At 56.1% G+C, this 25999-nt stretch overlaps 2 protein-coding genes across 8 annotated transcripts; one reads left to right on the forward strand and one right to left on the reverse strand.

Annotated features, from left to right (window-relative positions):
• Positions 1-199: 199 nt before the first annotated feature.
• On the reverse strand, positions 200-13033 carry LOC107320667 (lysosomal alpha-glucosidase). Of its 5 annotated transcripts, none has more exons than XM_085514626.1 (21): positions 12501-12608; positions 9762-10455; positions 8177-8723; positions 7865-8010; positions 6811-6976; positions 6471-6567; positions 5543-5662; positions 5237-5355; positions 5037-5168; positions 4177-4287; positions 3443-3556; positions 3095-3179; positions 2695-2812; positions 2278-2411; positions 1981-2132; positions 1675-1823; positions 1440-1581; positions 1160-1258; positions 858-1022; positions 643-789; positions 200-469 (listed from the first exon to the last, which is right to left on the reverse strand). In XM_085514626.1, exons 3-21 carry the CDS (start codon positions 8711-8713, stop codon positions 407-409), a joined length of 2796 nt encoding a protein of 931 aa, XP_085370752.1. In that variant the 5' UTR covers positions 8714-8723; positions 9762-10455; positions 12501-12608; the 3' UTR covers positions 200-406. The 5 variants fall into 5 exon arrangements, with proteins under 5 accessions (XP_085370752.1, XP_032303593.2, XP_015732255.2 ...); XM_032447702.2 differs by lacking the exon at positions 12501-12608 and adding an exon at positions 11091-11179; XM_015876769.3 differs by lacking the exon at positions 9762-10455 and having other exon boundaries at positions 12501-13033.
• Positions 11310-24574, forward strand: MAFK (MAF bZIP transcription factor K). 3 transcript variants are annotated; one of them, XM_015876776.2, is made up of 3 exons: positions 11310-11558; positions 18374-18453; positions 19777-24574. In XM_015876776.2, exons 2-3 carry the CDS (start codon positions 18418-18420, stop codon positions 20209-20211), a joined length of 471 nt encoding a protein of 156 aa, XP_015732262.1. In that variant the 5' UTR covers positions 11310-11558; positions 18374-18417; the 3' UTR covers positions 20212-24574. The 3 variants fall into 3 exon arrangements, with proteins under 3 accessions (XP_015732262.1, XP_015732264.1, XP_015732263.1); XM_015876778.3 differs by lacking the exon at positions 11310-11558 and adding an exon at positions 16671-16897 and having other exon boundaries at positions 19777-20964; XM_015876777.3 differs by lacking the exon at positions 11310-11558 and adding an exon at positions 17382-17637 and having other exon boundaries at positions 19777-20964.
• The last annotated feature ends 1425 nt before the right edge of the window (positions 24575-25999 follow it).

The following is a 25999-nucleotide window of genomic DNA, read 5'->3' on the forward strand; positions in this document are numbered from 1 at the left end:
GGGGGACATTAGGGTGAACTAGGGGGACATAGGGGTGAATTGGGGGACATAAGAGTGAACTGGAGGGATATAAGGGTGAATTGGGGGATATAAGGGTGAACTGTGGGACATAAGGATGAATTTAGGGACATAAGGGATTGGGGAGCATGGTGGAGAACTGCAGAACATGTGGTGACAGAAGGACACCCAGACACCCAGCTCTCCACGTGCCTTTATTGCAGATGGGGCCCTCACCCCACACTGATGCCGTAGCATGGAGCCCCCACCCCATCCCACACCCCTTGCAGCAGTGGGTGACAGCAGGTGACAGTCCCTGGTGCTGTGTTACCATCCTGGCCTTGAGGGCTGGAGCAGGAACGTGCACATTGGGTCATGGCAAGGCAGGGCAGCGCTGTGCCCACACAGCTCACAGCCACTGCAGGGAGAAGCCCTGGCTGAGCACGAGGCCGAGGCCACTGACGGTGAGGACCTGCAGGACATGAGGGGACAGCACAGCTGAGCTGCTCCAGCTCTTACTGCAATGACCTCAACCCTACACACGGCACAAAAGCACCATCCTCCCCCTCCTGCCCCCCATCAATGAGGGCTGGGAGAGGAGGGATGGGCACCCTCAGGTCAGCACACACCAAGACAAAGCCATACCTGGTTGTCCAGGTAGGAGAAGGGCTTCTCCTGCCCATCTAGGAGGACTTTGCTGGGCGGCTCCTGCACTCCATAGAAACTCACTGCATCGATGGTGACATCGGTGGCCTCGGTGCTGGCATGAAGGACGTTGGAGGTGAAGATGTTCTGCAGGAGGGGGAGGTGTGAGCACGAGGTGTCCCATACACCCCCCTGCCCTCCCCACCATGTCCCACCTCTGTGGCATTGAACACCAGGTAGGAGTAGTTGCCCTGCTCGAAGGTGTCCAGGCTCTCTCCATCATCCCAGAAAAGGTCCCCCCAGGCAGTGGCACGTGTGGACAGGGCCACAATGAGACGCAGAGGGTTCCCTCGGGTGGCCTTGCTGGTGATCCCGGGTTTCTGGGTTTCAAAGGAAGCTGTGGGGCTGTGTGCCCAGAATGGGGTGGGCAGGGCTACGATATGCTGAGGACTGAGGAGGAGCAGGGGACTCCTCTGAGACTGCCCCCAGCCCAGGGAGGTGGCAGCAGGGAGCTCACCTGTGTGGGCAGGATGGAACCCTCCCGGAGATGCAGGTTGAGGTGGTCCAGGGGGGCTGACAGCTTTAACATCTCCCCACTGCTGTTCACAGAGGAGCCCTGGGAAGGGGCAAAGGACAAAGAGGAGTCAGGGACACAGTGATGGGCTCAAGCATGTGGCCACGAGCAGCTCCTTGGGTAGCAAGCCCCATGGCTGGTGATGCTACAACACTTCAGCATCCCCTGAGAGCCTCATGCAAACCATCCAAAACCTGAATGTAAGTGCCATGGTGCTCCTCACCGTGTAGAAGTCATACCACACGCCCTGGGGGAAATAGCCCAGCACTGAGTCTGCTCCGGGCTCCAGCACCGGTGTCACCAGCAGGCTCTGCCCCCACAGGAACTGCTTGTCCAGCCCGTATGTGGCCACATCCCAGGGGAACCTGCAGTGAGATGGAGGCAAAGCTGCCACCAGCTGCTCTTCCACCACCCGACCACAGCCAGCATCTCACCAGCTCCCATCAGGGTGCCCTTACTCAAAGAACAAAGGCCGGGCGACGGTCTCCCCTTGCAGGTGGGCACGATGGAAAAGCGTGTAGAGGAAAGGCAGGAGGGAGTAGCGGGTGAGCAGTGCGTCCTTCATGGCTGTCCTGGCCGAGGGGCTGAAAGCCGTGGGGTCCTGGGCCTGGAGGATACACAGGGAGTCAACAACTGCACCATCCCCACCCACATCTCCATCCCCATGGGGCAAATGTGCCTGCACCCCCCTGCATTCTACATCCCACATCTCTAAATCCAGCATCCTGTATCCAACATCCCAAATCCCACATCCCACCAAAGACCTTCTCGTTCTGGTTGTTGTGGTTGCGGGAGAAGGGGTAGAAGGCCCCAAGCTGCATCCAGCGGGTGCACAGCTCCTCCGAGGTGCTGCCGGAGAAGCCACAGATGTCGGCCCCCACCAGTGGGATCCCAAACAGGCTGAAGCTCAGCATCCCTGCAGACGGGTGGGTAGAGATGCTCAGCAGGGTATGGGGAGTTTCGTGGCCTCCACCACCTCCCAAATGCAGGATGAAAGGAAATCCCGACAGGGCTGGGCTGCTTCCTGGGGACGGCTGGGGCTGGGAGATCGTACCACCCACCTGGGATGGAGTAATACATGTCCTTCCATTGGCTCCTGTTGTCACCCAGCCAATGACCCGAGTACCGACCCTGGCTGGGGAAGGTGGAGCGGGAGATGACAAAGGGACGCTTCCCTCGGATCCGGATCAAGGCGCTGGAAGGCAATGGGGAGACCCAGGTGCAGGTGAGAGCAGCCCTGAGGAGTCTCCTTACCCCTTAAATGTCTACAGACAGCTCTGGGGGTATGGGTAGCACAGACCCTGGGTGTGGAACAGGACTGGCTTTATCCTCCCTCCTCTCCTCATTCCTCTGTGCAAGGCTGTGAGCAGCCCCAGCATCTCCCTTAGGTTCAGGCCCTCAAACCCCACTTCTTTTCCTACACTGACATGCCTGAGCAGCACGGTCTCCCCCATCCTCTCCCCGTGGTGCTCGGGTACCTTGCCGTCGCTTCGGCTTCCTTCAGCCCGTAGAGGTTGTGCAGGTTGTAGTGCACCGATTCGTTCTGCTCCGCTGAGGCACACACCGTCTTGGCAGTCAGGGAATTGCCCAGCACAGCTGCCGGGAGGGACAGCCACCATTGGCATCAGGTGGAGAGGGTGAGGGACGCAGAGCCCCTCGTGATGCAAACTGAGCTCCCATGGCACCCCCGTAAAGCTACAAGCATGCAATGCTCAGGTATGGAGATTGGCACACAAAAGCAGAGATGGGCACGTTCAGGGTGCAGAACAGAGATGTGATGTGTTGGAAGGATGGTTTTCCTCCACAGCACTCAGTTTGCAGCACAATGAGAGCACACGGTACCTACCAGCGCAGCCTGCATCTCACCGCCCTCCTTACCCGGCGTGTACGGGGGGCTGTCGAGCTCTCCAGGTGGGCAGCCCTCTTCAGACCCATCCATGAAGTTGGATGGCTCATTCATGTCCTATGAAACCACAGAGCAGTGTGAAGGGTGAGATGTTGGGGATTAGTGACGCCTAAAGGGCAGCACAAGATGGGTGTGCTGGAACCCACAGGCTCCCTCCCACACCACCAGCACCACGGAGCCCCTTTGCTCAGCACACACAGATGGACAAATATTTGGGGTGTTTTCCTGCCAAAACTCAATGAAGCCAGAAAAGCAACACTTGGGGAATGGCTGCTGCTCCAGGAGCAGGGAGATGGCACCAGCCAACAGGGAGCACTTACGATCCAGAGGCCATCGAAGGGTACATGGGTGTGGAAGCGCTGCAGGTTCTCCAGCCACCACTGATGTGTGTCTGTGTTGGAGAAGTCGGGGTAGGCAGTGTAACCAGGCCAGACCTGCAGGGAAGTGGCAGAGCAGCAGTTCAGCAGGGCAGAACACTAAGGAGAAGGGGATACCCCGAGGCTGTGAGCATCTTGAAGGACACAGGGCCCCCCCGAGCACCACGGGGTGAGCTGGAGAGCAGCATCTGCCTGCATGTGCCAGTGATGGGGAAGAGCTGCGATTCTCTGTGTTTCACCTCCCTCCAGAAATTACAGTGTTGGAATCACAGAGTTGGGTCATTTTCCCCTCTTTGTTTTAGGCTGTTATAAGTTACAGTAGGACAGGGAGAGCCAGGAGGAGCAAGTGGCTGTAATGGGTAACAAACTGGCTGTGGGTCCGGAGCAGATTGGAGGCGTTTGAGCATCACAGGCAACCCCTTCCCACCTCAAAAACAGGAAGGGAGAGGATCAGATGATCGGCCTCAGGCAGAACCACCAGCCCCGCTGCACTCATATGACTTGCTCGGGTGCCTCCGCCAGGGCAGGGGTTGGCTCTGGAGGCGGGTGGTGATGCCCCGAGGTGAAAACTGAGAGCAGGGCCCTGGCATTCAGCCACCTGCCTTCTCCTCCAGCAGGAGGGAAGAAACCTTAGCCTGACTCCTTTAAAGCCCCCAGGGTTTCCCCCAGCTCCTCACCTGCCCGATCAGCGTCTGCCCCTGGGTGGTGTTTAGGAACAAACCCCGTCTCAAGCCTTCATCGAAAGGCCAGTAGGAGCCACGTGGGCTGGTGCTGCTGATGCCGGGGTCCTGGGGATGGAGCAGAGGGTCGGGATCTCTCAGCCCCTTCCCCCTGCAATGCCAGTGTGATTCAGAGAGCACAGTCAAGGCAGGGTCAGCCAGAGCCCGCACACAGTGACTGTTTCAACCAAGAGGAACAGAAACTTGCTTCAACACTTCCAGGCTCATTTTCTATAATGTCACTTCTGCAAGTCCCGGGGACCCGTTATGGGGTTATGGGGAAGGGGGGATAAATATAAGAAATCATGCACTTGTGCAAGAAGCATCAGGTCACAGCTTGGGGTACAAAGAGGACTTCAATCTGTCCGGAGCAACCCAACGTCCCCTCCCAGGTTCCATCTCCACCCCAGGAGCCCCAGCACTTGCTGCCCACAATGAGCAGAACCACATCCCATTTCCTGGCAGTGGGACATCACTGTGGGGTCACGAGAGCTCAGCACTGCTGGGGAAGTGGGGATTCCTGTGTCGAGCACCACGAGTTGAACCCAGACCCTGGTCATGGTCCCTCTGCCCACGAGGATGAGGAGCCCACTTCCCCATGCTCCCGCAGCAGATGGGAGCATAGAGCAATAACCTGGCCCATATCTCAGCATTCCCTGCCTTTACAGGGGATTTCCAATGGCAGATTGCAGATTGCTGACAAAAATCCCCAGTCCTGGATCTGGCTACCACCACCCAGACACCAGAGGTCCCTGCTTTGCAGCCACCAAGCCCAGCTCTGAAGCAGTGACAGCCCTGAGCGTGAGTGAGACCAGTACCAAGATTATCACGTAGTGCTGCCCGTGCTTGTGGAGATCTTCCACCAGTGATGGGAGGGAGGCAAATTTCTGGGGATCAAAGGTGAAGTCCCGGTACCCGTCCATGTAATCGATGTCGTTCCATTGAGCATCCTGTGGGGAATGGGCTCAGAGCAGGCAGCAGCACACAGCCCCCAGCCCTCCCTCCTTCCATGGGGTACCTGTGGGATCTGGAAGTTCCTCATGGCCTTTGCAGTCTGCCAGGTCTCATTGCTGGAGCCGTAACCCCAGCGGCAGAGGTGGAAGCCAAGTGCCCAGAGGGGCGGCATGGCTGGGAAACCTGCAGTGTGCCCAACAGCAATGTCAGCATGGCAAAGGGATGGGAGAGGAAGGGGGGGGGAAGAGGAAGGGAGAAGGGGAGATAGAGCACGGGGTGACCACATGGTGTTCCTGGAGGGATGGGGATGGGTTGGGGTGATGCAGACACAGAGACAAAGGGAAGAGCACTTAATGGTGTGTGTGCTTACCTATCACCTCCTGGTACTGCTGGATGACCATGTTGGGGTCTGGCCCCAGGAAGATGTAGAAGTCCAGCACACCTCCAATGGTTCTCCAGGTCAGGCCCGGGGCAGGCTGCAGGGCCACCTCTGTGCACAGTGGGGAGAAAAGCACAGTGAGACCTGGGGAGCATCCCAGCATGGGGCCAGGCAGCACCAGGGCTCAACCATCACAGGCTGGGCAGATGACTGGTTTATACATGCAGAAAGCTCTCTATGAACACACTCTCCAAGTTGAAAGCTGTGCTCTCTGTTGGCCCCCACTTAAACTCCAAACGCATTGCCTTCCTTCACATCCCTCCTCAAACTTTGTTTCCGAAGTGAAGAATGAATTGAGAGCTCCAGTGTACAGGAGTCAGGGGGATCCCGGGTTTTTCACATGGCTGAGCCCTCAGACCTCAGCTGGGTGATGCTCTGCCCTAGGCTCACCCTGGGAAGCAGAGCTGCAATGAGGCTGAGCACAGCTGGAGCAGCACGGTCCCAGATGGCTGCTGGAGGGGGGGATGTGGGTGACCACCAGTGTCATCACTGGCAAAACAGGACCCTATGGGGCTACCAGCAGGAGGGAGCTGCAGGGCACAGACAGCTCAGCTGGGAACAGCTGGAGACAGCGCAGGCAGCATCCCCATCTGGGCAGGAATCACACACCCTGACAGCCTCGGGGCAAGGCTGCTTTGGGCAGATGGGAAATGGGCACAGAGCTGCATGTGAGGGATTCGCTTTCCCGACAGCAATTCAGCAGCTGGGCGTGTGGTTAAACTGCTTGGCAGTTGCTAAAGAGTCTCACTTCAGCCAGGAAACAGATGGCTCAGCTCAATAACGGAGCCATCGGACCACATCTTTTCCCTTTTATGGCTTCCTCTTGCCCCAAGATCCCGAACCAATGGCACACACCTACCCATGGCATTGCTGTTGAGGAGGAAAACCCCGTGGGCATCGCCGCCCTCCTCCATCAGCAGGTAGAAGGGGTGAGCGCCGTACAGGTTGAAGGACTCCTGCAAGCAGGGGTTGCCTGGTGAGAGAGCAGCTCCCGGGCAGAGCAGCTCAGCCCAGAGCCATGAGACTTGGGCTAACCAATATTCCCAAGTCACATCAGCTGCCAGCACCCAGCCAAGCATCTGTCACTGTCTGACACATGGGGAGGTGGGGACAGTTTTGGAGCTGGCAGCCACAGGAGCTGCTTCTCCTTGCAATTGCACTGAAATCCTCCCCACGAGCACTCCCTGCCCCAGTGGTACCGTGGGGGCCACATCACGGGCCCAGAGGGTGAGTGTGTTCCAGTCGAGGCTGTGCAGCAGGGTGCTGCGGTGCTCCCCCAGCCCATACAGGAACCTGGAGGGCAGCGTGGTGGAGATCTGCAGGAACTGATCGGCGAAGATCAGGGGAGCCACGGTGGTGTTGAGCCTGCCAGGTGACACAGGGGGAGAGGAGGCAACCATGGGATGGTCATCCCCTCACTGTGATGTGCCCTTCCCTCTAGAAGCACCCCAATGGCTGCAATGCAGTGAGTCCCATCCCACCTCCAGCCCTGTCAGGGCAGAATGGGGTCTGGCTGGTGGCACATCCTGACCCCAGCAAACCCAACCCGGCACAGCCGTTCATTTGACACCAGCAGTTTCCACTCCGGTTATAATTAACCACGGAGGCGACGTGGCTGAGGAGCAGAGCAGCTGCCCTTGCTGATAAGCAGCTCCCGAGGAAAGGACAGACCACAGGGCTCAAAATGGGAGGGAGGAGGACAGGACGGGATCTGGGGGAGCACTGGGACACCCTGCCCTGCAGTGAGCACTGCAGCTCCCCATGGCTCAGCACAGGCAAAGCCATGGAGGGGACCCAGAAGCCTGGACCCAGAGCTTACTGGGGAAGTCCCACACCATGAACAGCTCTCTGGAGAAACCCAAAAGCGAAGCCAGGCAGGCAGAGCTGTGGCCCTTTGCTGGTCCTTTCCCCAAGCCACCAGGTCCATCCTTGGTGACACACTGGGGACCTGCATCCCACGGCTGTGCCTTGCTCAAGACACAGTTTGGAGCTGCTTTATGACACTGGTGAGGATTTGGGGTACTGCACTGGTTTGGGGATGGGTGCTGACCCCACCCAGTCCTGCATGGCCACATTTCCAGCCTGCACGGCCAGAAAGCCACGTGCTGCTGTGTCCCCATTTGAGAATGATGATGAAAGCAATGGTAACTAATGGATTGAGATGTATAGGTGTGTTTTTCCCTAAGGAAAGCACTCAGGGCGGCACACTGAATCCCACCGAGGAAAGGATGCACAGAAGAGGTGGGCTCTTACAGCACTGTCCCTGTCCCTTGGCGCCTCAGCAGCACCCCAAAGGGGTCCTGGGAGATCTCCAGGCTGTAGATGGGGTTTTCTGCTCTCTTTGTCACTCGGGGAACTTCCAGGGGCACCTCATAGCGGGGACTGGCTGCATCAGTTATCTGTGAGGGGGAGAAAAGACACTATGAGAACCAGCAAAGCAGGAGGACAAAGGGCTGGAGATGCTCATTGAGGACATGTGTGCTCATGCCAGGAGCAAAGCAGATGCCAGCCCCTCTCTGAGCAGGGAACAGTCACCTACTGGAATAGAGCTGGATGCACGCTCACCTTGATGTGCAGCCGGGTGTTTGTCTGGAACTCCACATCCATCCTCAGCATCTGGATGTCCTTGGGGTAATAGGCTTTTTCTCTGCGCACCAGCAGCCCCGTCATGCCCAGCGCTGTCTGGTTGAGGCTCTGCACCACGTAGCTGGGGAAGTCGGGTGGGTAGAAGCACCAGGGCACCCCCCGCTTGCCCCCCACTGCAGGGAGGGTCTGGATGAAGCAGCAGCCCCGGCTCTCGCACAGCTCCTGGGTCACCACCACGTTCCTCTCGGGGTAGCAGTCATAGCGGTGGCTCTCGGGGACCAGGTGGCACTGTGCAGGCGGTGCGGGGCCGTGCCAGCCCCTGGACACTTGTCGCAGCACCCAGACGGTGATGGTGCTCAGCAGCACGGCGGTGATCAGCAGCCCGCTGCCCACCCACCACGGGGCCAGCTTGCTGCGGCCAGCAGGTGTCGGGGTGGTCGCATCCTCCTCCTCCTCCTCCTCCTGGCTCAATACCAGCTGTGGCACCGCCGTCCTCAGCTTCTGGTACGACCTCATTGTCCTGGGGCTGGAGCGAGGGGAGAGAGGTGAAACGTGGACGGTTATGGGAAGTGGCCATGGGAAGTTCATGCGAGGCTTCCCTGAGCCTGATGCGGAGCTTTCTGTGTTGGTTGAGATGTGCTCTGCAAACTTATAGCAAACAGGATGGCTTTGCCTGGAGCTGCCCATGCCCGGCCCCACCACGGCATAGAGGCAGCCACGAGGCTCCGCTGCAGCCCCAGTGACCACCAGACCGAACTCTGCATGCTCTGTGCTGGTAATAGTGTTCCTGCAAAGAGTTTTGCCCAGGTCTGAATTTAAAGATGGCAAACAAAAGTGAGACCCCCCCCCCCACCCAATGGGGCAGAGTCACAGCGCTGGGAGCCGTGAGGTGTGGAGCATCCTCTGCCCTGAGCATCCTCTCTGCCTGTTCCTAAAGCCCTGAGTCAGAGCTTTCAGCCTGGAGAGGGCAGGACAGCAGGGAATATGCCGTCAGCGTTCGCCTCCCACTGATAACATATGATTTTAGAAACTTCTCAGGCAAACGCCTTCCAGGCTGCAAGCGAAGCGGAGCCTCCGCTCCTGCTGCCTGCAGGGAGCAACCCCAGAGCGATAAACAAGGACACAACTTTCTCCTCCCCACCTCCAGCCAAAGCGCCCACACCTCGCTCCCCTGCACCCCGCAATCGGCATTAGCTCAGCACGGTTCCTCTGGCTGGAGAGCGGATTTTATCCCACCGTCCCTCCCCTGGCCCTGCACCAACATGGCTCGCCCCGCTCAGCACCCCGCAGTCCCATCCCGTGCCACGGGGCTGCTGGTGGGGATGGGGGACAGCGGGCACCGTCACACCCTGCATGCAGACCGGACCGCCTCGGCACAACGACCCCGACCTCGGCACGGCACCTGCCCGGCCACACACGCTCATGCCGGGGCACCGCGACGCAGCGACGGCCTTTTGGGCAGGGGGCGCAGAACCAGCCCTGCCAATAAGTGCAAGGACGGCGGATGCGGGACCCCCAGCCCAGCACGGGGGCACAACCCGGTCCGTGCCAGGCGCTTACATACATGTGTCTCCTCTTGATACTGTGGCTGCGGGCGGCTGGCGGTGCAGGCAGCGCAGACACGGGGCTCGCAGCGCCGCAGCTCTGACTGCTCCACCGTAAAACTCCGAGCAATTGCCCAGCAGATACCGCTCCTCTCTAATAGCAGCGCCAGCTGAGCCGCCTCTCAGCTGAATTCACGGCTGCTCTCTCGCCCGGTTTGCTTTGCTGTGCATTTGCAATGTGTCTGTACATACAGGTAGATCCATGCCCAGTGCTGTTCCAAAGCCCCGTGCTGGAGAATATGGGAGATGGATGAGTTTTGTTTTCAGTTCTCCTGTGTATACATTGGGTCTCAAGATGCTGCACAGTCACATTTCCAGCCTCCCCTTTTCAGGATCAAAGTGATTAGCCTAAGCAGAAGCTGGAAGAGATGCCCGTGCTGAGCACTCTATGGGGCCTGACCTGCTCTGAGCACACAGCAGTGGGGCTGACCCACAGCTCCCCCAGAGGCCCCTTTTGTCCCCTTATTTTTCACCCATTGCACTCTCTGCCACGTGCTCACACTCTCCTGTTAAGCAGTGTGTGTCTGTGCACGCTCCCAGCCAGGTTTGCACTCTCAGGAGATCAGAGCTGCTGGTTGTTTGCTGTCGAAGGCCACTTCAGTCTAAAGGTCAGCAGCAAAAGACAACAGACCTTTGGAGCTGAGCTGCTCTCTTCTGGAATGGAAACAAAAACCCAGATCTGTTGTGAATGGCCAATTTGCTGAATTTCAGCCACCCCCCTTTACCAAGCCACACACAATATGTTCATCCTTGCAAATCCAGGGGAGAATGTCCCACTTTGGCTCTCAGCAGTGGGTGAGACCACATGTAAGAGCCACCACCTGAGAGAAGTCCTGGATGCAAACAGGGCCCTTGTGGCTGTACCACCACCTGCAGAGGGTGGGTAGCAGCACTGGGGACACTGTTGGCCATAGGGCTCCTGTCCTTCGTTGGGCTCTGTGAGCTGGAGAGTGAGATGAGGATGCAAAACACACGCAGAGCCCAGCAGGGAGCACAGGGCTGGCTCAGACCTGCCCTTGAACCCTGAGCCCAGCACGGCTCAGCCAACGGGCCAGATTTAAAGCAGAGTCTGCAAACACAGGAGGGGTGAAGTCAGCAATACTGCAGCTTCAACCTTAGTCTGAGTGCAGCCCTCAGCTATTGGAGGAGGTTTGGCCCCGAGGCTGCAAAGCACAGACTGCAAAGAGCCGGCGCTGGCTTCGCAATGCAGCCATAAATAGCCCCGCACATAAACGCAACAGGAGTCCGGTTTCGATGGGGGTTGCTGGGTTGGCTCAACCTGCGCTGACCTGGCACTGCAGGAGGGTCGGGTCGTGGTGGGTGTTTCCCTTGGTAGCACTGATGCAACACCCGCTGCCCAGAGCTCAGGTGGCGGGCGCGGGACTTCGGGGCGCGCCGGCGGGAGGTTGTGTGGGCGTGGCCTGGTGACGTCACCCATTTTCCCGCCCCTTCCCCAGCCATGAATGAACCTCGTGGGCGGGGCCGGCGGTGACGCGCGCGTTCGGGGCGCGGCGTGGCGGGGCGTGGCGGCGGTGACGCGCGCGGTGACGCGCCGTGCCGGAAGCGGCGGGGGCGCTGGTTGGTCGGCGGAGCGGCCGGGGGGGAGGGGGCCGCCCCGCGCTTGTTGTTGTCCGCGGGACCTGGCGCTCAGGGAGGCACCGAGCCCCAGCAGCGCCCCCCGCCGCCGCCCCCCGCCCCACGACGCCGCCGCCGCCCCCCCACGACACGGGCGCGCGCGCGCTCCCGCCGACACGCAGGTGAGCACCGGGCGCGGGCACGGCGGCGGGGTGGGGCCGGGGGGTGGGGGGGGGCCGCGCGGTTCTGCCTCCGCCAACACTATAGAGATCGGGGAGGAGGGAGAGGAGGTTCGGGGGGGGGTTGGAGGTGTTGTGAGGATGGGGGAACCGGCGCGGTGCCGTTCGGGTGGGGTCGAACCCGAGCGGAAAGTGCTGAGTCACCACCGCGCCGGCACGTGGGGCCGCCGCCCCGCGCAGCACCGGGCCCGGCGGCACGTGGCGCCGTTCTACACCCCCCACCTTCCCCGAAAGAAAGTTGCCGCGAGTCGGGGCTGCTGCTCCGTGCTGCCTTTGGAGCTCAGAGCGAGGCGTAAAATAGAGCGGGGTCAACCTGTTGTTGGTTGGAAATACCGCGCAGTGCCGCGCATGGAGGCTCAGAGCGCGACCCGGCCCACGGCCACGCGCGGCGCTGCTTCCTGCGGGGAGCGATGGGGGCAGCGCCGTGTCCCGCCGCCTCCTCGTGTTGAGCCGCCGTCGCGCGGGACGGCCGGGGGTTTTGTTATGATGGTGATGAGTGTCGTTATTGCTCGGAAACGGGGCTGGGGGAAAAGCCGTTCCGAGCTCCTCGTGGAGGTGGGGAAGGTCAGAGCCGGAGAGCGGCGTGGGGACAGCGGGGAGAGGAACCGAGAGCGGAGCTGCAGGACGGCCGCCCTCCTCCCGCTGCTCTCCCGCGGGGCTGTCCCAGAGCTGCACCAAAAGCAGGCCACCAGGTCCCGAATTGGGAACGGGCCCGTTGGGCAGCGCTGTCACAGAAAGCTACAGGGCCTTTCTATTGCTGTCACCTGCCTTCTGAGTTCCAACAGCCCCGAGCAGGGCTGGGAACGGGCACAGCCGTCGGGAGGGATGTGCTGGAAGGCAGCTCCGTGCCATCGCTGATACCCCAGCACTCACAGCATTCATTACCTGGCCGTGTCTGCGCTCAGCGCTGCGTGTTGCTGCTTTTCCCCTCTCCTTCCGCGTCCCCCAGCGCAGCGCAGCGCAGCTCCTTCCCCGCGCAGTCACTTCCTCGCTGTGATGGACGCCGCTGCTGCCCAATGGCGCCGCGAAGAGCCGGCAGGCAGCGGAGTTAACTCTGCCGGCACCTAACGGGGAGCTGGCCGCTAATTAATTGTCCCTGCGGTCACCGCGAGGATGGGGCACGGCGGCTGTCCGTAGCTGGAGGCTCAGCTTGGCACGGTACGTGTCTGTACCTATGGTTGGTGCAGGTTCACACCCGGCCTCGGAGCTGTTTCTGAGCCAGGCGACCGATCGTCAGCATTTTCCTCTCCCCTCGTTGTGGTTTGTTGTGTTTCATCCCGTTCTCGTGCTCTCTCAGCAATCTGTTGCAGCTCACGGTTCGCTCGGTGCTGTGTGCAATCCGAAAGGGAAAGCTCAGAGCAGCACAGTACACCCCGTGTGCGTCCGTGTTGGGAAGCGATTAATGGCGTGGAATGAGCGGGGTGAGAGCGGGCAGCACAGTGAGGCTGTGACTGTGTTTGGGCAGCAGGAGGGGACAGCTGGGAGCTCTGGCGCTGGGGGGCTGTGTGCTGAGCTGGCCGTGCTGTAAACATCCAGCTGTGAAGTGCTCGAGAGGCTTTCAGCTCTCAGGAAGTCTCCGGCTCAGCACCCTGTCGAGATGAGCCGGCAGTTTCCACTTGTCTGAGCTATTGTTTCAGGCTATCTTCAAACCCCAGCACTGAGCCTTCCAAGCATGAAGCAAGCACAAAGCCATGCAGCTCCATGGCCATAAACACGAGGGCTGGGGGAGAGGCAGGAGCCGTCCCGCTGCTGCTGAGCTCTGGAGCAGTGGGATAGCAGGCATAGCAAAGCCCTGCTCTGCGGTGCTGCAGGACCTGAATGCCACTGCTGTGCAGCAGCTGAAGGTGTCCGACCTGCTGGCTGGCAATGGCATGGGGACACTGGGGATCCTGACCTGTCCTTGCATTGCTCTGTGTATGGGTGAGCTGGCTGCTGCTCGCAGGCGCAGCTTGCCTGGACTAGTGATGCTCAGATGTGATTGTAGTGTAGCTCTACCCCCTGTACGTGCATGATGGAAAAAGTGCTGCATCCTGTGGTCAATGAGCACCACCTCTGTGTGTCCTGTACCTGTCCCCTTTGGCCACCTGCTCCCCAAGGTCCCATTTGTGATGTGGTGCAATGTGCCCTCCTGGTGCTCTGCTCGCTGACCGCAGGCTCTGCAGCATCTGACGAGGCTGTTTACCCAACCACCAAGGGCTGTCTGATCTCCGTCCAGGCTTCCCCAGAGAGCGCCTCATAGAGCCGTGTTCTGGCAGCTCTTGCCTTTGCTCTGAAGGTTCGTGAAGCTCCTCTTTGCTGCTGGATGCTGGTTCCGATCCATAAGGGAAATGGAAAGCTGGCCAGCTGGGCGAGGGCTGTGCGGAGCTCCTCTAGAACGGTAAACAGTGACTCACCCCTCCTTGTGTCTTCTCTCTGTTCATGTCAAATACGTTGCCTTACATATGCTCCTGCTGTCTGATTCACACCGGGAGCGCAGCCCTCCCCTCTCTCCTTACAAATGAATGACAAGTGTCAGTCTGTCCTATGGAATGTGAATGCTGTCAGAGTAGGGAAAGGGTTCATAGAATCAGAGTTGTTCAGGTTGGAAAAGACCTTAAAGATCATCGAGTCCAACCACAGCCCAACCACACTACCATGACTCTAATAACCCTCCACTAAATTGTGTCCCTGAGCACCACGTCCAAATGGTTTTTAAACACATCAGGGATGGTGACTCAGCCACCTCCCTGGGCAGCTCATTCCGGGGCTTAACAGCCCCTTCTGTAAAGAAGTTTTTCCTGATATCCAACATAAACTTACCCTGGTGTAACTTGAGGCCATTTCCCCTCATCCTGTCAACCATGAGAAGAGCCCAGCCCTGCTCTGCTGCAGTCACCTTTCAGATACTGGAAGAGAGCAATACGGTCTCCCCTCAGCCTCCTCCTCCCCAGACCAAACAGCCCCACTTCCTTCAGTATCTCCCCATAAGCCATATTCTCCAAGCCCTTCACAAGCTTTATTGACCTCTGGACCTGCTCCAGCACCTCCATGTCCTTTTTGTACTGAGGTGCCCAAAACTGAACACAGTACTCAAGGTGAGGCCTCACCAATACTGATTACAGGGGCAGGATGACTCCCTAGTCCTGCTCACCACACCATTCCTGATACAAGCCAAGATGCCACTGGTCCTCTTGTCCACCTGTGCACACTGCTGGCTCATATTCAGCCGACTGTCCATCAGCACACCAAGGTCCCTTTCCATCAGGCAGCTTTCCAGCCACTCCTCCCCAAGCCTGTAGGGTTGCCTGAGGTTATTGTGACCAAAATGCAGGACCTGACGCTTGGCCCTATTGAAACTCTGCTGTTCACCTTGGCCCATTGATCCAGTCTATCCAGGTCCCTCTGTAGTGCCCTCCTCCCCTCAGGCAGATCAACACTCCCTCAACTTGGTGTCACCTGCAAACTTACTGAGGGTGCACTCAATCCCCTCATCCAGCTCATTAATAAAGATGTTAATAGAAGCAGCCCCAGCACTGAGCCCTGGGGGACACCGCTCGTGACCGGCCGCCAACTGGATTTCTGTGTGATGGCTGAGAAGTGGGGCTCTGTGGCACACAGAGGTGAGAACTGGAGCTGCCTTCACCTGTTGGCTCTGGAGCTGCCCTCAGTAAGTGCAGGTGGAGCTGAGCATCACTTGGGGTTAAACCCGATATTTTAGTGACTTGCTGGAGCAGCTGCCTAGAAATCGAGTCCCTGTACTTGGGAACAAGAGGAGTATTCCCCACTGAACTCAGCTCCGTGCTGAGGTTGGATGGCGGAGATCCCTGCTGCTGCTGCTGGAGCACTTGGCTGTTTTTCTGCCCTCTGGAAGTTGTTGCTGGCCCGGCTGAAGGTGAGGGCTGCGTGTTTTCAGTTTGCTGTGCTTGTCTCGGGATGGAAGCTAAACACCAGCAGGGCTGCCTGCCAGGCCCTCGTGTTCTGGCCAGGCTTTTTGTGCGGTGTAGAAAGAGCTTTAATACTGGAGTTGATCCGCAGTGGTTGGGTGTCGGCGTTGACTTGATGGTAATCCCTCGGTGCGTAACGCGCTGTGAGAGCCCCGTAGCGTGGAAAGTCTGAAGTTGCACTCTGGCGTGGTTCCTTTTGCCTTCATTGTGATCCTCACATGGAAAGCTTCGGCTTTCTGCTGCCTTCCCCTTCAGAGCACAGGGATGCTCCGTGTTGAGACCCTCAGCATGGAGACATTGGGGTGCCTTGTTTTTAGTGGGTGCTGCCAATGGCACAGGAGAAAGAGAGAGGGTGAGGGCGTTGGCGAGGCTGCTGATGGATAACTTTATTGCGGAATTACAAGGGCTCTTTATGTAACCCACAGTCAAAACACTGGCTGTGGATCTGAGCTGTGGAAGCCTTTGCACGTACCGTTGGTGTATTACTACTCACTGCTTTATTTATGTAGTGTCCTAAGTGTGTCACGCTGCTTACAGGGTAGAGATGTAAGACAGTCCTCGTTCCAAAAAAGCTGAGCTCCTAATTTGAGACGTGATGCAGCAAATGCAATTAAGGGAAGATGAGCAGCAATAGGGCAAAGACTAAAAGGGTTGTAGTAATCAAATTGCAGGTGGTGTCCCAGCAGACCCTGAAGCAGCGTAGTTGGGAGACGCCACCCGGTGTCTATGGGGTGATTTGCTGCTACCCTGGGGCTTTTGCTTCCTAACCTTGGGGATGCCTTATCTCTGGGAGCTGAGCAGTGTGAGTGGTGCCTCTCTGCTGCTCTGATATCACGCTGCCCCAGCACAGCGCTCCCACCTCTGCCCGCTCCTGTTCCCCATCGCAGTGCATCTCTCCATTGCCTCACGCCCCATTCAGTTTTTCCATCGGCTCTTTGAAGCCCCGCTGGGTGCAGATCAAAGGCCTTTCAGTGCGGCCGCCCCATCACCGCCTGCTTAACCTTCCCTTTTCCGCCCGCACCTCGCACCCCATCCTTGTAGGGCTGGGGGGGAGGGAGGTGAAGGGAGGGGGGATACCGAGGGGAGGAAGAGTTCCTGATGCTGTGGGAATGCGAGCTGCGCTCTGTAAACAGCTGGTGACTCACTGCATAACTATGGCACCAAGTGCCTGCGCGGCGTGCAGGGAGGGGGCTGCCGGCCGCTTCCTTTACGCACTGGCAGCTCTCGGCTCCCCTCGGCCGGCCGAGCTTTTCCTTCCTCCTCCGTGCCTGCCTGGACAGCGGGGTGGGCGGCGGAGGGGAAGCGATGAGGAGGACGAGGACGGGCAGCGCTGAGGTCTGAAGGCAAAGCCCGGTGCAGGTCAGCGAGGTGCCGGGCGATGGAGGGGGCTGTGGGGTCGGTGCCATACGGGAGGGGCGGCTGGAGCCGTGTGTGTGGGGCAGAGAGCAGAGCGGGGGCTCGGGGAGGTGCTGCTCGCTCCGAGCTCCATTCATCACAGAGCAGCGCTGGGGAGCGTGCTCGTCCTTGTCCCTCCTCTGGCAGACTCGCAGCACTGGGTTGTGTCGAGCTGAAAAAGAGAGGAGGAACCGATCCACATGCCCTGATAGCCGGGGTGGTGTCCTGCAGCCTTACTGCCCACCTCGGCACCCCGCTCCCTCCGCCCCCCGTTCGCAGCTATGAATGAGTTTGTTTACTCTCCGCCGACTCGGTGATGTCTTTGCACAGACATGACCTGAAGTCATTATTGCTTTTGGGCTTCTCTGTTGCCATGCCGACTGTCTCGGGGTTGGCTACTTTCCCAAGGTCACCATGGTAACTATCAGACGGGAATCATGCTTGGGATGCTTTGGCTGGATTTTTCATGAATGATTAGGATGTGTGACACGACGCAGACGTGGAAATGGGGAGGGTTCGGGCCCGGCTGGGTAGGGGGGGGGAGAGAGAAGGAGAGGACTCCAACAGACAGACGCGGTGCCGCCGGCTGCGCAGCCCTTGGAGCGTCGGGGTTGGGGGGGGACCGTCGCGGCGTGGAGCCCTCCCGGCTGGGAGCGACGGGCGGAGGTGGTGATGGTGGCACTGCTGTGCCCGCCCCTCCCGGGGTAGGTACCCGCTGTGCTGTAGGGTGATGGTTTTAGATAGGGACATTGCTGAGCTGCGGCTGGGTGTTGTCCTCGGTTAAGGTGAGCGTGAAGGGCAGCGTCTTGGCGGAGGATGCTGTCGGTGGACACGCGCCCGCCTTGCCAGACAGCATCAGGCTGCTGGGCTGTGAGCATCGCTGAGCTGCTGCTTTGTCATCACAGGGGGCTTTTGTTTCTGGTGTTTGGGTTTTTCTGGGAGCGCTGGGTGGGGACGGTGCTGGGAGCAGGTGACAAACCAGGCAGCCTATTTCTGTCTTGCTGATTCAGTGTCAAGCTGGGTTAATAAGCATCGAAATGAGAATGGAGTTGTTGTCTTGTGGCTTTTCGGCGCCTTTTATGAGCAGAGCTAACTCTTCAATCAGTCCCTAATAGGGCGTCCGGAGTGTCCGGATGCCACTGGAGGGAGGTGAGTGAGTGGGGCCTGGGCAGTGCATGGCTGCGGCATCAGCCACGTCCTTCCCTCCCTGCCCTGTCCTCTCTGAGCTTAAGAACAAAACATAAGGGCTTGAGCATTGAAAAGCAACGTGACTATCAGTACAGGTTCTTCCTATATGGGACGGACTGATCTCTGCCTCCTTCCTCGTGTGGTTTAATTTCCTATGATGTCGGGGGTTTTGGAGTGCTGTTCTGTTAACTTACCTTCACATCTGAGATTTGTCTTAACCCCAAAATCTTGTTTTGTGTTTTTTCTTTCCAGTTGCAATTTCTGAGCAGTTTTGTCCAGAAGACTGTGCTCAGGTTATGACGACTAATCCCAAACCGAACAAGGCATTAAAGGTAGGGGAGAGGCTGTGCTGGGGGGGCTGGGTGTTGGGCAGGCTGCCTCAGAGCTGTGCTCCATGCTGTCATACATGGCACGTCTCTTCTTCTTTTGGGAGACTCCTATAATATGATAATTTCATATTATCTACATAGAAGTTCTTGGGGAGATGGTGTAAGGTGAAATGATACAAAGATGGTAAGATATTCAAAAGGTTATTTATAAGGAAAGACTCACCAATATGGATGCCTTCACTGGGAAATGCTGAGGCAATCTCCTTAAGATGCTGCCTTTGTGGTGGTCAGCCCTTAAATGAGGTCTAGAGGAGGTGGAGTCAAGCTCCACCCCTTCCTGGAGCACAGCTAAATTACTCTCACCTGTGCTCCCACAGTTGACCCAACACTTGCCTCAGCTCATTATTCAGAGGTTCAGGCGGTGATTACCAATTTCCCATATAGATGGGTAGAAGAATATTGGTTGTACTTAAAAGTCTGAGTTCTCTGCAAAAGAACGTAAGGCCAGATCATCCCATCTGCTGCCCCAGAGACCTCTGGCCATTGGCAGCATCCTGAAAGCAGTGCCCCAGGCCTGACAGTGCAGCACTTCTGCTCTCAGCACTAAGATGCACTGAGGAGAAGCAGCTCCCACCTGTTTTCTCACTGATCCAGCAGACAGTAAATGCTTTGGATATACCTGCTGTATGGTGGACCACATGTGCATTGTTTGTGCTCTGCTGTGTCCTGGCTCTTTGTTCCAGGTATCTACAGTCTCTGAAGAGACAGAATAATAGTGTCTTAAAGGGTCTGAAAACAGCTGTGGTAGCAAATGTCCTTCAGAGAAAAGCAGGAGCCCTTGGTATTCCTCTTGTGTACCTTCAGAGTCCTTAAAAGTCTCACTGTTCATTTTTAAGTGAATTTCATTCAGAGGGGGGTGACGCACTGGAACAGGTTGCCCAAGGAGGCTGTGGATGCCCCATCCCTGCAGGCATTCAAGGCCAGGCTGGATGCGGCTCTGGGCAGCCTGGGCTGCTGGTTGGTGACCCTGCACATAGCAGGGAGTTGAGACCAGAGGAGCATTGTGGTCCTTTTCAACCCAGGCCGTTCTATGTTTCTATGCTCCTATGAGGCTCACTGCTGTCCTTGACTTGAGAAGGTGACCTGAACCCAGATGGGAGCGCTGCTTGCATCGCTGCCATGTGTCACCCCGCAGTGGTGGCAGTGTCACAAGCTCTGTGAAGTGCTTTGGGGCATTTCCAGTAGGATGCTGAGGTGAAGCCCCCGCTGTCCCCATCAGCCTCTCCTGCAGGGCTGCTGCTACCCCTGTGCCATTGGTGTTTGCAGGTAAAGGAGGAGTCGGGAGAGAATGCCCCAGTGCTGAGCGATGATGAACTCGTGTCAATGTCTGTACGGGAGCTGAACCAGCACCTGCGGGGTCTCACTAAAGAGGAGGTCATCCGTCTGAAGCAGCGGAGGCGCACGCTGAAGAACCGGGGCTACGCTGCCAGCTGCCGCATCAAGCGCGTGACTCAGAAAGAGGAGCTGGAGAGGCAGCGGGTTGAGCTGCAGCAAGAGGTAGAGAAGCTGGCCAGAGAAAACAGCAGCATGAAGCTAGAGCTGGACGCCTTGCGCTCCAAGTACGAAGCACTCCAGACCTTTGCTCGCACTGTGGCGCGAGGGCCCATTACCCCGACCAAAGTTGCCACCACCAGTGTCATCACCATCGTGAAATCAGCCGAAATCTCATCCAGTTCCGTGCCGTTCTCAGCAGCGTCCTAGTGCCCTCGGTGGGGGGAACTAGCAGCCTTGCAGAGGAAGGGGGGAGGGAGGAGGCTCTTACGCGTTGTTCTGGAGTTCTTGGTCACGTCAAGAATTGGCATCTTAACAACTCTCTTCCAAAAGTGCAAAAAAAAAACAACACCAAAAATTAAAAAAAAATAATAAAAAAATAAAATAAATAAGGAAGAAAATAGGAAAGAAAAAATACCTACAAAGGGAACTTAACTGGCTGCTTCTCTCTGGACTCGGTGGCTCCATCAACCCCTCGTGTCCAGGATTTGAGCTGTGTCTGCAGTACAAGTTGCAAGATCTACTTCCTTGCCCCTGCCTCCCCGAGCTCCTCGCAGCCGTGGGCAGCGTTTCCAGCTGGGAGAAGATACCTGAGGAGCCTCCAGAGCCTTTGTGAATGATGCTCAAGAGCCAGGAAACAGATGGACCGTAGAAATCATCGTGTGAGATGAATGTATGGAAAAGAGTTTCCTTTAGTGGCATCCTACTCCTTGTCAGAAGGGTCTCCCCTTCTCTTCCCACTTCCATCTGCTGTTCCGAGGGCAGGGAAATAGGCATTTTGGTTTGAATTTCATCGTGCTACGAGTGGATGGGAGTGGGAGGATGATGGAGATTAATGCTTGGGTCTGACCACACCCACTAGGAATAACCTTTTGTTTTCAATCCATGCTGTTAAAATATGGAAAAATATATATTTTACATATTTTAATACGCCTCACTACCTGTGTGGCCTATGAAAAACTACATTGCAGCCTCCTTTATTCCAAGCCCACGTTTCCCTGTAGCTCCTTCCCTGAGGTGTCCTGTGAATTGGGTATATTTATGCAGTGTATTTCTTCCAGATGATCCACAGTCTTGAAATAGCGGCTTATTCTATTTTATTTTATTCTTTTATCTCTGGATTCCCTGAAGCTTAAGGGAAGGAGGCACGGTAGGTGCTGTGAAGAGTGGTGTAGTGGGGAGGAGAAGGGGAGACGAGGAAGAGAAGAGCTGGAAGCATTAGCAGGTGGAGGCAGAACCGATGCAAGGCAGAGGGGCTGATGTGCTGGGATCAGCTCTATGAGAAGGGGTTTGTGCAGAGGGTTTGGGAAAGGTGTTTGTGAAGCACTGGAGGGCTGTAGCACAGTCAGGAGGAGTTAGAGCCTTGGTAAGTGAGCAAGGAGCATCCTGGCTGTAGAGCTGGGCGCTCTGGGCTCCGTCGATTAGCAAAGGGTTGCGAGGAGGTTGGCTGGGAGCTGTATGAGGCCACTCTTCAGTGTTCAGACAAGCTGTGTGAATGTGACCCCGAAACTTGATGTTTCCTCTTGGGAATGTGTGAACTACCCCAGGAGATGTGAGGAGGGCAGGATGGAAATCCATGTGCATAGGGAATGGAAGGGTCGGGACCGAGGAGTCGTGTGTGTGGCTCTGAGCAGTGGTTTGGGAGAGGGATTTCTGGCCCGGCGATGGGCAGGAAGTGGGAAGCCAAGAAGGAGGAATTCTGCTGTCACACAGCAGCGCTGAAAAGATGAATGTGTCCAGGTCACTGTAAAAAAAAAAATAGCTCTGTTGGTGTTTGTGTGTTCTGTTGTGTTTCGTTTTTAATTTTCTGATTGAAGTAGGAAGGAAAAAGGGACTGTGAGTTTTGCAGGGCAGAGACTTGTGGAATGGACGATGCCTGTCGTTATGCAGGTGAGAAGAGAGTGAGACTGCTGATGGATGAGGTGAGGAGCAGGGCTTAGAGGACTTGGGCTCTGGAATAGAAGCCGGAGATGGCGGGGAGCTCACTGCTGTTTTGGACTGAGAGAGCACTAATCGAGTGCCACCGTTGTTGCAAAGGGGACATTATGGAGGCATCAACTGCCCTGTGTGATCTGTTGTCTGGGGCTTTGTTTTGTCTCGACAGGCAGTGAGTTTGCAGACTTCCAGTGAAGCTTTCTTTGCCTTTGGAAGAAGTTAGCTTGCTTTTTCTTTCTTTTTTTTTTTTTTTTTTTCCACCTTGTCATTGGAGTCTCTGGATTCCCCAAGAGGGTTCTTTGTGAAATAGGTTAATGAAAAGAGGAGCCTCAGCCTCGGTTCTTGTTCAGTCCTCGACACCTATGCTCATGACCTTACGGAGCTGGGAAGGGGCAGGTGAGCCTCCTCCTGAAGGCTTCTTACCCCTACCGGAGCTGCATATACCGGAGGGGAGCAGGGAGTTTCCTTCAAGTGATTTTCCAACACATAGAGTTTGGATGACACTTAGCGTTACCTCATTTCTCCTCCACTCCCTCCCTATCTCCTAACAGGCAGATTGATGTCCTGTGTATCAGTACCAGTTATTGACTCCCACAGCAGAAGCTGAGGAAGAGAAAAAATGTTAACTGTCATTTCCTGGTCCTCTCATGTTCTCCAGCTCGCAAACATTGGAAACTATCCCAGACCTTACAGGTGCCTCCGGAAACAGGCAAAATGGAGACTCCTGGCACTGCTGGGGCTTTAAATGAAAACTTAAATGAGACAAAAAAAGGCCAGTTGATCTGTAAATGCCCAAATGCTTCCAGTCTTTAGAACAGCTCCAGAGCTCCATGACATTCCTGGCTAGATAGGAACACCCTCAGGCTGCCCTTGGCCCCTGCGGGGGGAAATCAGACCAACGGCACGGAGGGGGATGGAGGTTGAACTTTGTTCCGTAGGGTCTTCTTGCTGTTGAGAAACGTATCTTTATGTGGCACTTCCCTTGTGGCCAAGTATTTCTATTGTTTTTTTTCTTGCTTTTCCAGTTCATGGAAGGGTGCCAAAGGCTTGTCCAAGTGATCGCTTAGTTTAGTGCTGGTAGGCACTTCCATCTCTGGTCACTCGATAAAGAACAAGAGGCCTGGGTGTTGTTATAGCTGTTGATACCATAGCCATGGTAGGTAATCCATATTGGATATCCATAAGGACCACGTGGAAATATTTAAAGAGAGAGAAATATATATATAAATATATAATTATATACATTTTATCGTACAGATTTTTCGTAAAAAAAGAAAAAAAAAAAGATACTTTTTTTTCCAAGTTTGATACTGTAAATCTTTATTAAAAAAGAAATCGCCGGTCCAGGGCTCCCTCCCTGGGTGGTGACCTGGAGGGGAATGAAATGTCCTGGCTAAACTTCCACAGGGGGATCAGAATTGCAAGGTAACGTGGAGGGAGGAATGACCCAAAAGCTGTTGACCATCATGGAGACCCAACTCTTCCACCCTCCACCCCGGAGGGCCCTCCAGCTTGGGGTTGTCGCATTGCATTCCTCTGGGGTTTGGTTTGTTTCTGTTTGTTCTTATTTTTAAGTTGTTATTCTGTTTTGTTTCTCTCCGTCCTGCCCTTGCAAGCCTGACACCCAAGGTGAGCGTGGCTGCTGCCGCGGGGTCACCGGGTGCTCCCTACCACATCAATCCGCTGCGGTATTTCGGATACTGGGCTCCCTTCTCTGCCCCTCTTTGTTCCCCAAGGAGCACTGAGGCTGAGCACTGGGATCCTCCCCCATGGGCCTTTCTGCCCCTTCTGCAGCGTGATGTGGGTACCTTGGGATGCTGGAAACAGCCAGAAGCGTCCACCCAGGTACCTTGGGGGGCAGCACCAGGAGGGACATCCTTGGTCTCTTGGGTGTCTTTGCTGAGCTCTCCAGTGGCAGTAGGGAAACCTTTCCCTCCAGGGCACCTCCAGACCCGAGTCAGCATCTCAGCTCTCGCCCAGCTCTGCCATCTGACGGAGGAGACCGTGGTGCCCCAGCTGACAGCGCAGCAACGGCAGGGCTGGGCTGCGGCACGGCTCGGACCCGGGGAGGAGGAGAAAGTGGCATTGATTTTTGTTTTAATTTCTTCCTCTCTCGAATCATTTAAACTTTGTCGTCATGATCGTTTTTATTTAAAGAAACAAACAAACAAAAAAAAAGGATTAAAAAAAAACAACAAACAAAACATACAACAACAAAACAAAGCAAACAAAAAACTTTTGTAACGTGGATTTGTTTTCCTTCGTCTGTATTTCAGTCTGCTGGGGTGTTTCCGTAGATGGTGGATACTTGCTTTCATTTGTTTTTTTTTAATGATAGAAGTCTTCTGTTTTAAGTTGTTTGGGTTTTTTTTTGTTTTTTTTTTTTATCACCAGCTCATTCTATCCTCTGTGGTTACTCAGTAATTTCATTTCAATATTTATTTTTGTGCTGCTTTTTTTATTATAAAATAAATTATTGATATACCAAGCAATGTGGATTCCTGTTTGTAAGGCGAGTAGCCCTGTGTATGTGTCCATTACTTTCTCTTGACAGCCACAACGTAATTTATTGCTGTAAATTTAGCTGCAGTGACTGGTTTTTTTGTACCTTTCCAATAAAGCATTTTCTGGTTTCAGACTTGCCCTGGTGTATGGTCAGCATTTTGGAGCTCACATTGATTTTTTCAGGGGTCGTTTTCCTTGCTCATCACCTGGCTGCGGTGCTGTTGGGATGCAGGCTGGGTGTGGATGCTTCAGCTGAGCTCACCCACCTCCCAGCCCTGCTGTGCTGCTGCTCCCATGTGTTTGGGCCGTGCTCTGGTCCAAGCTGCTGATCCCAAAGGGCTCATGCTTATCGAGTTTCCTGGTGTGTGTTTGTGCTCTCAGCCCAGAGCACGTGGGAGCTGCCGTGGTGGCGGTGCTGGGAGCGTCCCGTGGGACTTGGCTTAGAGACCTTGTGCTGTGAAACAGTTCATGGTGCTGGAGGGAGCCGCTCCCCTCACCGTGGGGTTATGAAATATCCTTCGGTGCTTCCTGTGCAACTGCTGGTGAATAAACAGCTTTAACTCCTTCCATCGATATTTCATCGTTCTCTTTTTCCCTATTGGTTCATCCAGGCTTTAAAGCGATGGGAGAGCTGGGAGCCGCGTGGGCTTTGGTCCCCTACTTTGGGCAGTCCTTGTCTTTAGGGGCAGATAAAGGAGGAAATGTGTTGTGCTTGCCCAAGGCAGCATGTCGCATGGATGTGGGCAGTGCAGAAGTAGGGCAGTGTATGGATGGGCAGTGGGACTGGTGGTGTGTGGTGGTCACTGGGTGCCACGGTGGGGCTGGCTGCCTGCTCACCCAGCTCCTGGGCACAGAATGGGGATGCAGGGCAAGCTGGGAGATTTCAGGTGCTGTGAGGAGCAAGCTTGTGAAGGTCACCATCTCCTGCTTCAGCTCCTGGCCATGGAGAGGATGGCTGATGATGGCACAGGGAGGCAGGATGTTGTGCTCATCGCAGAGATGGAGCAGCACCACATGTTCTGCCAAGGACACCTTTAGTATTTCAGCCCTTATTGGGGTGTTCTGAGCTCTGAGCCTTGCAGTCTGAGGAGGCCCAGGCCATGGCAGTGTGTTCCTTGGGGCTGGCATTGCACCGCAGGCTTTGGTGCGTCATGGCTGGTTTGGTGCTTTTTTTTTCTCTTCCATGTTTTTGCTTGTGAGAAAGACCTGTTTAACATATAATACAGTAATCAGGACTTGACATAAATAGGCAATTGTTACCGTCTGCAGTGGGAATTGCACCTGCTGGCAAGAGAAATGAATGCAGCCCATTATGTGCTGGAGTTGATCATTTGTGCAATGAAGTACAGCCGCGCTTCTTGCTGTGTTCTTATGCCAGTCTGCATCCCGTGAGCACGCTGGCAGATGCCCCATCATCAGCTCACAGTCTGTCCTCACCCAGGGGGTGAAGCAGCCTCTGTCCCCTCAGCTGTGGCACAGAAGGGGCTCAGAAGATGAAGATGTTTGCTGAGATGAGGCCCTGCTTCCCTGCCAGCCCTGCGCCCAAGTCGCAGCCTTG

The sequence above is a fragment of the Coturnix japonica genome, chromosome 13, assembly GCF_054131305.1.
Source record: "Coturnix japonica strain WE chromosome 13, WE-NBRP24, whole genome shotgun sequence".
NCBI lineage: Eukaryota > Metazoa > Chordata > Aves > Galliformes > Phasianidae > Coturnix > Coturnix japonica.